This window comes from Centrocercus urophasianus, unplaced genomic scaffold (assembly GCF_019232065.1).
Source record: "Centrocercus urophasianus isolate 14NV4802_14NV808 unplaced genomic scaffold, USGS_Curo_1.0 seq_36, whole genome shotgun sequence".
In the NCBI taxonomy this organism is placed as follows: domain Eukaryota; kingdom Metazoa; phylum Chordata; class Aves; order Galliformes; family Phasianidae; genus Centrocercus; species Centrocercus urophasianus.
This window is the reverse complement of record NW_024884933.1, coordinates 1,607,378-1,619,623: the sequence shown is the minus strand read 5'-3', so window position 1 is coordinate 1,619,623 and position 12,246 is coordinate 1,607,378. Positions and strand designations below refer to the sequence as shown.

At 42.9% G+C, this 12,246-nt stretch overlaps 1 protein-coding gene and 1 long non-coding RNA gene across 11 annotated transcripts in view; one reads left to right on the top strand and one right to left on the bottom strand.

Moving 5' to 3' along the window:
* Positions 1–500: 500 nt before the first annotated feature.
* Positions 501–12,246, bottom strand: part of LOC122167063 (arylacetamide deacetylase-like 3) — a 19,347-nt gene continuing 7,601 nt past the window's right edge. For 6 of the 9 annotated variants that reach the window (XM_042831292.1, XM_042831289.1, XM_042831288.1 and 3 more), the window contains 4 exons: positions 9,365–9,442; positions 4,596–4,812; positions 3,768–3,831; positions 501–1,306 (listed from right to left, as the gene is read on the bottom strand). In XM_042831292.1, the coding sequence (XP_042687226.1) occupies positions 535–1,306; positions 3,768–3,831; positions 4,596–4,812; positions 9,365–9,442 (1,131 nt within the window). In that variant the 3' untranslated portion in view covers positions 501–534. The remainder of the gene's footprint in view (positions 1,307–3,767; positions 3,832–4,595; positions 4,813–9,364; positions 9,443–12,246) is intronic. The other 3 variants (XM_042831294.1, XM_042831295.1, XM_042831297.1) reach the window with 1 other exon arrangement.
* LOC122167074 overlaps positions 4,593–12,246 on the top strand; it is an 11,023-nt gene continuing 3,369 nt past the window's right edge. For both annotated transcript variants that reach the window (XR_006170946.1, XR_006170945.1), the window contains exons 1-2: positions 4,593–4,769; positions 6,092–6,163. This is a non-coding gene — a long non-coding RNA (uncharacterized LOC122167074). The remainder of the gene's footprint in view (positions 4,770–6,091; positions 6,164–12,246) is intronic.

Genomic DNA, 12,246 nt, shown 5'->3' with positions numbered 1-12,246 from the left:
CCCTTCTGTGCCACCCACTGTGCTGTAAGCTAAGATCTGCAAGTACACTCCATTCCCCCTTCAGGTTTTACAGCCAAGTCCAAACCCATGGGCTCAATATGCCTATAAATCAGTGGTAATCACTGCTCATTTCAGGGACTGTGAGCAAGTCTTTACCCTCCCGAGGCTTTCAGGCTTTCATTTTATCTGTATTCTCATACTGCTTTTGTGTGTGTGATCCATGTGCGTGCATTTATGGTCATTCATATATTCCAGGGTTTAAAGTGAGTTTTTCTTTATAAATCATGAGCTTTTGTTCTTTGACAAAAGAAGAGAACACAAATTCTTAAAACAGAAAAAGAGAAGCAAAACAAGGATAAAATGTTAGTTAATGGATAAAAACAGAAAGGAAACCACATCGTGCTTCCAAGAGGAGCAACTGAAAGCCAGAAGTCAGCAGATTGCACTATCATAAGTTATTACTTCTTGATACCGAGTGATTAACTGAAACGCACTCGCTCTGCATAGTAGTTCAGTGTATTGAAGGAGACATTTTTAACAGCCTTTTATAAAGTTTACAATGTGATCCATTATCTTACTTGCTGAGGGAAAAGAGAAAATGCCATAACCCAAAAAGCACAGCACACCATGGAAGCCATCTTCAATGTGGTGCCAGGTCACCTTGATATTGTTGTCTTCCAGCCGCTTCTTGTACAGCAGCCCATCATCCCTGAGCACATCGTGCTCACAGGTGATAATACAGGTGTCAGGTAGGCAGCCAACAACAGCATCTTCTGCTAAGAGTGGTGAAAACCTTGTCTCAAACATTTCTTTCGTTTCCTCATGGACCTGGGGTATGTATGAGGCAGGTAATGGTGGCTTGTAGTCCTGTTTAAATTTCTCTGGGATAAGAGCTGGATCTATCCATTTCCCATATTTCAAATTCATGCTCTCAGGAACGTGAGAACCCGCCAAGACAGCTTCCATCAAAGAGCAATCCTTTCTCAGGTACATCAGAATGAAACAGACCATCCGTTCCAGGGACAGCAAGCCAATGGAAGCACTCTTCTGGTGAGACGGCAGGTTGAAGTTCAAGCTTTGGAGGAATGGATAGATCAAGATCTGGGCACGTATCTTCGGGATGTCTGTTCTGTTCACAAGTTCTTGGCAAGCAGTTGTTGCAAAAGTGCCCCCTGCACTGTCCCCACATACAATGATCTGATGGGGATCCACGCCATAGTTCTTGGCAGTCTTCAAAAAGTGGATGGTGGCAGTGACACAGTCCAAGCTCTGGGTTGGGAAACTGTGCTCAGGAGCCAAGCGGTACCTGGAAGGTATAAAAGACAGGACTTTCTACATACTTGTGTGTCTGTCAATTGCTTTATTCTGGCATAATTTAAGAGCACGGAGGCTTATATAGTGCAGTTCCACCACCCACGTTATACAAACCCACACATTTACTCAATTTGTGGCCTCTGTGTTTGTGCTTGTGATCAAAGTTTGTGCCAGCAGTGCAGTCTGCAGTTCACAGAATCACAGAATCACAGAATCACAGAATGGCCAGGGTTGGAAAGGACCTCAAGGATCATGAATCTCCAAGCCACCTGTCACATGCAGGGCCACCAACCTCCACATTTCATACCAGACCAGGCTGCCCAGGGCCCCATCCAACCTGGCCTTGAACACCTCCAGGGATGGACGGGGCATCCACAGCCTCTCGGGCAGCTGTTCCAGCACCTCACCACTCTCTGTAAAGCACTTCCCCCTGACATCCAACCTAAATCTTCCCTCCCTCAACTTAAATCCATTTCCCCTCGTCCTGCAGTTATCTCCCCTTTCCAAGACTTGACTCCCCTCCTGTTTGCAGGCTCCCTTTAGGTACTGAAGGCTGCAATGAGGTCACCCCACAGCCTTCTTTTCTCCATGCTGAACAAGCCCAGCTCCCTCAGCCTGTCTTCATAGGGGAGGTGCTGCAGCCCCCTGATCATCTTTGTGGCTCCTCTGGACCCTCTCCAACAGCTCTCTGTCTTTTTTGTACTGGGGCTCCACACTTGGACACAGTGCTGCAGATGGGGCCTCACAAGAGGAGAGTAGAGGGGGAAAATCTCCTCCCTGTCCCTGCTGGCCACCCCTCTTCATACCATTTGCTTTTCCGAGCTGCAATGCACACTGCTGGCTCATGTTCAGTTTTTCATCCATCAGGACCCCCAGGTTCCTCTCCACAGGGCTGCTCTCCTTCCAGTCTGTATGGATGCCTGGGATTCCTCCGGCCCAGGTGCAAAACTCTGCACTTTGCCGTGGTGAACCTCATCAGGTTCACCTGTGCCCACCTTTCCAGCCTCTCGAGGTCCCTCTGAATGACATCCCTTCCTTCTACCATGTTGACCGCACCGCTCAGCTTGGTGTCGTCAGCAAATTGCTGAGGGTGCACTCGACTCCATCATCGCTGTCGTTAATGAAGATGTTAAAGCACCGGTCCCAAGACAGTCCTGGGGGGCGCCGCTCATTACCGGCCTCCACCTGGACACAGAGCCATTGCTGACCACCCTCTGTCTGCAGCCTTTCCACCAGTTTCTTATCCGTCGGGTGGTTCATCCATCACATCCACACCCCTCCAATTTGGAGATAAGGATGTGGTGGGGGACCATGTCAGAGGCTTTGCTCAAGTCCAGCTAAACGACATCGGTTCTCCCCTTTGCACTGACTGTGGGTACCGTGGATGTACATCCTGCATACCCAAAGGTCCAGCTGATTCTTGGATCCTGAGGACACTGATCATTACCTTTACCATTATATTTTATATCATCACATTGCCGGTATTTTATTATTATATATGAGTGAGGTTTTGTGTGTTATTATTACTCTTTAATATAATAACAGTAATATAATGACACTGTGTTATAAAATACCATGCAGTAAATGTACAGTGGTGATGAAATAGCTTCCTGCAGACAATTATTTCATTTATTTTGTTAACTGGGACAAATGGATTACAGGGGAGTGATGACAACATAAGACTCTCTTTGTTTAGTTCTTAACCAACAACGTACTTTCTTAGATGAAAGAAAGTCAGGTCAAAGTGAATAAGAACAAGATGCACCTCCATGGCCATGGCTCTTCATTCTCTGCATTTGTGATCTTTCTGGAGAATATTAGTTGAGTGAAAAAAGAGAAATGCAACTGAGGCAGCAATGCAGGCTTTCTCTGTTCATAGAATCACAGAATGGCCTGGGTTGCAAAGGAGCACAATGCTCATCCAGTTCCAACCCCCTGCTGTGTGCAGGTCACCAACCAGCAGCCCAGGCTGCCCAGAGCCACATCCAGCCTGGCCTTGAATGCCTGCAGGGATGGGGCATCCACAGCCTCCTTGGGCAACCTGTGCCAGTGCCTCACCACCCTCTGGGTGAAAAACTTCTTCCTAATATCCAACCTAAACCTCCCTGTGTCAATTTAAGACCATTTCCCCTTGTCCTATCACTATCCACCCTCATAAACAGCTGTTCCCTCCTGTTTATATGCTCCCTTCAAGTATTGGAAGGCCATTACGAGGTCTTCCCAGAGCCTTCTCTTCTCCAAGCTATGCCTGTTAACCCTCCTCTGTTGGCTGAAGTGCACTGTTTCTACTTTCTACTTAATTAAATCTATGGATTAAAAAGTTAAACATCCTAATAATTGCTTTTGCTATTGATAAACCCAAGTCAGTATTTGTTGTCATGCACATGCTGGCTTGCACATGTCTGTGTAAGGACAGACTTTCCTAGAGCTCAGTTTTTTCAAGCTCAACTTACCCGACTGACACCACCACGGAATCAGACTTTTTGGCTATGTGCTGGCATATTCTTTCATGGCTTTCTGAAGAACAAACATGAATGCAGTTAATATCTTTGAGTACTTGCAGCAATATCCTCCCTTCTTTCTTGGTGGCGTAACACCTCAGTTGAGGTGTGCAGAGATGACCACATGACTGTCTCATTAACGAGTTATAAAACCATTCCACTGTAAGTTAGTGGGCAGGATTATGCCTCTTACAATGTATTTAAAGATACGCTGGGTTTTTCTTCTACTTTAGTTCAGTTTTTATTACATTTAAAAGACTTGGCTTGTTGCCATTTGCTCAGTAATACATTCCACCTTAAATTTCAGAATCCTAACACCTTTTAATATGTGTTTGTATCTTTTGGAGCTTCTTTGATTAAGTTTGCAATTATCTGCTTTCTCTAATCAACTAAACTGAAAAAAGTCAAGCTAATTAAAGGACCTGGGGCACACAGGAGCTGTATGCCACTGGGGAAGGGATCCAATGGAGGAATGCAGTAGTTAATAACTTCTGTCACGTTTTCAGACCAAAACAGATGCATTCATTTAGCAGCACCACTTGTTGTAAGGGATATAAATGCCATAAATAGGGCTCTATCCTCCCAAGAATAATTTAGATATTCAACGAGGGCAGATTAAAGAACTGAAAAAGTAAAATCAAGCATCGTGTTATGTCTCTCGGTTGCCCAAGCTAAGCCTCTGTCACTTCTTAGGCTCAAAATAATTTTTAAAAATATATCATTAATGAGCGTGTGTAAAAAATAATGATAAAAATCACATTTTCTCTTTCAGTTCCTTACTTATGCTTCCGTACATCCCACATCCTCCATGGAACAAGACGACTCCCCTCCGTTTGCTGGCAGATGGTGATCTTGGGAGGTAGATCCTCACTGGCACCTCACCAAAGTGCAGATCCTTTATGAGGAGCTCTGAAGCCCTCCATGCCCTCAGTCCGTTAGAAAACATCCTGATAAGTACGTGCTTCTTGCAGATACCCAAACTTGCTGACTTATTTGCCTGGATATAACAGAAAAAATAAGAAATTACAATAGAAAATCCAAGCCCTTCCACTCTGTTGGGACCACAGAAGGCCAGAAGCAGCCTTTCTCTGTGTTATATTTAGGAGAATTGCATTGGGTGTTTGCTACTGTACAGGATTTTCATTAAAAAAGCTCGGTGATTTCAGTTGTGAAATGGAAATGTACATCTTTGTGGTTTATGTTGTTTTCAGATAATGTTGTTTTCAGAAGAACGTTGCAATACTCCTTCCCCTGAATGTCCCCTTTAAATCCCTTCTTATTTCTGTAATCTAGTTTTACCACACGTCAGCAATTTGTGTAGGTATGCAGTGTAGGTGTCATGAGGTCTAAGCCTCCTTTTCTTGTCTATGAAGAGAAAGACATCTCTAGAGGACAGTTCCAACTTCAGGCATATAAGCTATGCTCTGGAAATGGCTGCTCATCACCATTTATTGTAGAGGGAGACTGTCCACTCCAGATGGCTCAGCTGAAGGACTGAAGGTAAGGTGAGATAAAAATGTCCCAGCCATGACAGTAACTGAGTGGTCTTTGATCACCTCCAGCCACAGGATCAGTGACAACAAGGTTTTAGAAAGTCAGTGATGCTTGTAATCAGTAATGAAATGCTGCTCCAAAGACCTTGGTGAGAATGGTCTGAGCCTTATCTCCTCCATCTGTGAAACCTTTATCGAGATCCCACAGGGATTCAGGAAATGGCTCTTCAGTTTCTTAAATCCAGCAGGGAAAACAAAGTATGTTTAAGTAAAATGTCTTCTTATCCAAAGGCATTCAATTACTGATAATTGAGATAGATAACCTGAGGATCACACTGGAATCCCCCTTTATTTTGAGAATGGTTTCTAAGTGATGCATTTCCTGCCCTAGCACAATACTTCTTTTCCTATTAAATGATGACTTAATTACAAACGGAATGATGGTAATCATAACAAGCAATTTGCAAATTGTGTTGTTCTGTTCTGAGCAGCAGAATTAGGCATGTATGTACTGTATCAATGCCTCATCAACTAATGGCCACTGTGCTTTTGTAACCTAATGTTTCTGACTTCTGCTTTTTCTTTGTTTTTTGTTGAAGTGACAATGTTGGGATGTTGAAGTTAACACATTGCTGCTCTGTGTTTATTTAATCTCACCTGCACTTTCTAACATCCCCGTGTTTTTTTAGCAGAGCCTTCAAGTGGCAAATATTAACAATATATATGATAAACGTGGTATCAGAACATTCTGTGTAAATATCCTCTTTCTTTTCCTTATCCTAGGAGCTCCTGGCATCACAGACACATCTTCAATTTTAAGGAAAAGAACTGCCATAAAGAAGAATGGGGAATTTGGTATGTTATTCAATTTTGCACTGAAAAACTTTTTCTTGATCAATAATTACAAAATACTTCAGAAACAGTAGCAGTCCACTCAAAATAGAGGAGGTATGGCTATTTCTAGGTATCTATGATTGTATTAGCAGGTGAACATATCATGTAAGCCAGGTTCTAAAATGTGTGTTTGTATAAGAAAAGGAGAACCCAAACCAGCATGCAGTAATTTGAAAAACTGTTTGCTCAAATGCCTAGATTCTGCCACAGGCTTCTCTGTACATTGAACATCACACAATGACCAGATTTTTACTTTTCAACTAAGTAAGAAATCACATATGAAATAGGAAAGAACACTCAGTTTGTCCATCATGGACTTGGAGAGTCCTTTTGACAGTCACTCTCTCTTACTCATCTTGAAGCATTATGCTTTGCCAACCAAAATAATTATCAGAGCTTTCTATCACAGTGTGATATGCACAGATCTGAATGCAGATCTGTAGGAATGGATTAACACAGAAGCTATGTTGTGAGCTGGTAGGCTTTCTCCCATCTTTTCTCTTTGAGATTTTCATTAGTTTCTTCAAGAAAGCACGTACACAGGAGCAGCTGGAGCATCATATGTGTGACACCTCTGTTCCAGTAGGTGCTTAACTGCTGATCCATCTAAGGGGTGCCTCAAATAAGTTCAACAAAAAGGCAGAAGACTGTGCTATGCTACAATAAAAAAGAGGCCTTCCTTGCAACATACATGGCAGGGAGCACAGAAGGAGATGACACTGGCACAACAACAGCAACATTCATCAGAATTAGCAGGATATTCTCACTGCACATGCACAATGCACAAAGCACTGTGTGCTTTGTAAGAAACCACACCAGGTCAATCACTAACCCATGTGTGTTAGTGCCACATCCACACTGCTCCTCATTACCTCCAGGGACCCCAGCACCTCCCTGGGCAGCCCATTCCAATGCCCAACCACCCGTTCTGTGATGCAGTTCTTCCTGCTATCTGATCTAAACTTTATCTGGTGCCTTCTTTATCTGGAAGCCTTTTTTTTCCCAACTTTTCTCTAGAAAGTGGGAGAGTAAAATATATCGAAATGGGTGGTTTGAGGAATAATTGAGAATAACAGTGTAAACTTTGAATAAGCTTTCATCATACAGATTAGTGAGTTTCTTTCCCAATGTGGAGCAAAGTTAAGCTTTACATTATAACCCAGTTGTTGCATAGTGAAGCAACTCACACATTGGCACGACTGCCTGCCAAATGGGTCAGAGTTAGTGGCCTTCAAAGGACAGCAGGAGTGGGACAAGGGATGCACAAAGCAGTTCCTCACCACACGTTGACCGATGCCCAGACAGAACCCAAACAACAGCTGCCCCCCAGGTCAGCTCCCTTCAGTTTTATAGCTTTTCTCACTATATCATCGGGTATGGAAAACCCCTTTGGCCGATTTGGGGCAGCTTCTCTGGTTCTGTCCCCTCCCAGCTACATGGGACCCCCAGCTGCCTCACTGGCAGGACAGTATGAGAAGCTGAAAAACTGAAACATCCTTGGCTCTGTGCAGCACTGCTCAGTAACAGCTAAAACACTGACGTGCTGTTAACATTGTTCTTCTAAAGCCAAAGCATAGCATCATACCAGACACTGTGAAGAAAATCAACCCTGTCCCAGCTGAAACCAGCTTCAGAAAAAAGAGTCATCTGAAAGAATCCTTTCATCAAACCAAGTACGGAAACATAGAGGACCTAATAACATTCAGTCATTTAATTGTATTATGTTAATATATAGCTTAACATGAGGAGCAGTCGGAAATATGTAAGGACAGCAACTCTTCCTTCACACCAGGCAGTGTAGATAGGTACACATGGCATAAGCCATTGGAGGATGAGAGACCTGGTTTGGTGAAAGCATGTAGGTTTAAGCAACCCATGTAAGTCTTTGTATCACCCAAAGTGACTTTTCAGGATTACTGAACATTACATATAATTTGAGAATGACAGAACACTGCTGCTTGAGATGAACCCCTTACAAACAATAATGAAATCATGAAATCACTCTTTTTCCTACAGACTTCCATTTGATACAGAATCATGGAAGGTTGGAAGATTTTAGGTTGGAAGAGACCTGTAAGATCACCACGTCTGACCATAAATCAAGTCCAGGCATAATGATATCTGCCAAATGTGATAAGGCTTAGTCCGATCTTGTCTTGTATTTTTTGAAAATGTCTTTGGCAAGAGCTGTTTCTTACTCTGCTGGCAGCACATATAGCACAGTCTAGTTTACAAGTAAATAAATAAGAAGCATAACAGCTCTTGTGACTGAACTTTCTTTGATCAGGAGGTTAGATTAGGGCCGCAAAAATGATTCAGGTATGGAACACCTCTCCTACAAGGGCAGGCTGAGAGCTGGGGGCTGTGCAGCCTGGAGATGGGAAGGCTCTGCGGAGAGCTGAGAGCTGCCTACTGGTATCTAAAGGGACAGTAAGAAACGAGGGGACAGACTCTTCAGCAGTATCTGTGTTGAAAGGAAATGGTTTCCAACTAAAGAAGGGAGATTTAGGTTGGATTTAAGGAAAAAGTCTTTTACAGTGAGGCACTGGCACAGGTTGCCCAGAGAGGTAGTGGTGCTCCATCCTTGCAGACACCCAAGGACACGGAATGGGGCTCTGAGCATCTGATGGAGCTGTGGGTGTCCCTGCTCATAGCAGGGGGTTGGACCAGATGGCCTTTAGGGTCTCTTCCAACTCTAGGGATTCTATGATCCTGTGATTAGATTACCTCCAGTATACATGATTCTGTATTAACTCATTAAGACACAGCAGTTTAGTCACTGCAGAAATAACAACAGAATCATGAGTACGACAATTACTACAGATAGATAAAAATTTAGGAAATTACCTCAAATAGACCAGAGTGCCCTGGGATACAGAAGGTTCATTTATCAGGTCTTCAGCCCTTCTGTTTTTCACTGGACCAATCATTTCATCACAAAAGGCAATCAAGTTACAGTTGCAGTGTAAATATACAAATCTCAGCATTTAAAAGATGTCACCTCATGTAGGCAGCTTTTATGGACAGTATTAAAATACCAAACTTGCATCACCATACGATTCCCATTACACACAGCTGCAATATTTAAATGCTATGTTCATAGTTCTACTCACATTTTCCCTTTCCTGAAAATCACAATATCGCAGAGCACGATAAACTCACCAGAATTTCAACCATAGTAAAAAGCCAATTATAGAAGCTGAGCTTTGATGGCTGGTCAACTTCAGGAGGAATTTTTGCCTTGAAGGAATGATAAGAGGCTTCAATTAAAACCGGTAATAAAAAAGCAAGTAGAATTCCTGCTATTAATGTCAGACCGTAAAATAATTCCATTTTTCTTTGTAGAGGGTGATTTTGTAGTGAACTGTTTGATACAATTCTGTCAATATTTATATCCTCCAGATTGACCCAACAGAGAAGTCATTTGCATATCAAACTTCCTCCACCCTCCACCTACAGATCAGGCCGCCGGATGCTAGCAACGTGCAAACATCCAGCAGTGCCAGCTATTACAGCTTTATTTAGCATGGCCAAAGTAATGCCTGCAGTACATCAAGATACGTCACTACTCTGCGTATTCCCAAATTGCAAATGGACTTCAGTTTTCATCTGGTTTAGTTGTATTCTGATTTATGGGTCTGAATCACCTGTTTCTTTATTTGTTCACTCACTGCCATTATGAGGCATTGTAGAGCAGACCAAGAAGCTCTGGGAGTACTTTAGGGTGCTCTTGAGTACACGGGGCTGTCCTCGGAGACCTCTAGAGCATACTGGGGAACCTCTATTACATCCTAGAGCACACTGGACAGCTCCAGGAGTCTTGTAGGGTGCTCTCAAGTACTCTGGGGGGCTTCTAGGCACACAAGGAAGGCTCCAGGACATCCTAGAACACATTGAGGAGAACTCTAGGAGAGCTAGAAGCTCTAGCAGTACTAGGGTTCCCTAGAGGAGCTCTTGGAGACCTCTAGGGCACAGAAACTTCTATGGTGGTATTCCTTCAGAGTTTGGGTTCTTGACTAAAAAAGTCAGTCATTTCTAGCTGTTCTTATGCCTATGAAAGAAGATGAAATACAGCTACCTAGAAAAAACTCGTTTACACAATGTATGTCTCTACTTAAAGGAAGTAGGGATAAATCTTTATGTGAATAAGTCAATAGGTTGAAGAAATCTTCAGCTATGTGAACTGAGGGTAAACAGATTGAGTCATAAGAGAGAAACTACTGGATGATAAGGGTGACTAGACTGGATTCTTATGTGAATAGGTCTAATTTAACCCTAGTGGAATCCAACAAGCACAGCTATTCAAAGTATGCGGTTCAAAATCCTCAACATAAAATAAAATAAAGGTGTTAAGCATAAGAAATCCATATAAGAAAGTCATAACAGAATTCTCAGCTTAACTCAGCAGGCCTGGAACGTGATCACAGTGCGCATCCTTCCAAAACTAACCCAAGTTACTTGACTAAGCTGTGGATTCATTGATCCCTTCCATCACTGTGAGGTGTAGCACACTTGACTTAGCCCTTCCACCCACTTAGCCCCTCCACCCATCCAGACCTGTGGAGATATGTCAGTTTTAATGATTTAAACAGACACATAAAGCCATAAACTAAAGCAAAAATTAATTTCTGGGTAATATGTAATGAATGTAACTAATCTGCACTAAAATTAATAGCTTCTAAGTTCTGTACCAGGACTTTCAGTGCAGCAGCCAACCATTAGAGAGACTGGAGGAGTAGTGGGCATCCTACAAAGAGTTATTCACGGACTTTGGGACTGGTTGCTTTGGGGGAATTATTTTTTATCAAATGGTGTTGGACAATGTTTAATTGGAGGACAGAGATGGTTGTTCTGTAAAAGCATCTCTGTTGGTTTATTCTACAGGTCAGCTGCTAGCAAATAACTGGATCAGTGCATGCTATGGTTATAACTGATGTTTCTTCCTCCAGAGATTCAGCTAATCCTATCCTTATGATATCTGGCATTGGTGCACATGGACATTCATAAGAATGCAGAAGGCCCTATAAGGGTTAGCTGGCCTTTGGAAGCCCTTGGTTGTTTACCTCATGTATCATTTGTTCCCATGTCCACTTCCAAAACTGCTGTTAGTGATACCAATTTGAGGGTGTAATGGCAGTGATTCAGCAAGGATGGGCAGATTGGCTTTCTGCTAACAGTGGGTACAGTGCTCGAAACTTTCAGATGAGTTATTAAAGAATCCAGCTAATCCTTGTAGAAATCATCATCACTGATCTAGTGGTGGGCAGCCCTGCCCATGGCAGGGGATTGGAAGTAGGTGATCTTTAAGGTCACCTCCAACCTAAGCCATTGTATGATTCTACGAAAAGTTTAGTGGGTTAAGCTCAAGGAGGGAAGGTTCAGATTAGATGTCAGGGGGAAGTTTGTCAGAGAGAGTGGTGAGGTGCTGGAACAGCTGCCCACAGAGGCTGTGGATGCCCTGTCCTTGGAGGTGTTCAAAGCCAGGTTGGATGGAGCCCTGGGCAGCCTGGTCTAATACCAGATCTGGAGGTTGGGATCCTGTAGCAGTGGGGCTGGAACTTGATGATCCTTGGGGTCCCTTCCAACCCAAGCCATTCTATGATTCTATGATTCTGAATGTCTGAATGAACACAGTGTCATCTCTCTGTGCCTTTTGCCTTAAGCCCAGCTGTATCTCTCTAGAGATCTTATTTTCCCGTCATTTGATTTGTAACTTGATCTTACTTCCCTATATTCCTAAAGCTGATCCATTCTCCCTTCCAACCAAAAGCATTTTCCATTGATGATTATTTTCTTCTTCATATGTTCTACTGAACCACTGGCTTTGGAAAGAAATCATAACCACTTTTAATGAGAGTGTTTAAAGAAGGCATTGTTCGTAAGGGCTCAGAGAAGATTTCATCTACAAACTTATCCCTTAGCTAGTTTACAAGCTTCCAGTGCAAAATTTTTCAAGAATAAACCTACTGTTCAGTTTTTGTCCGAATCCATTTCACATTGGTTTAGTCAGATTTCACTTCAGACTCTTGAAACAATAAACTCCT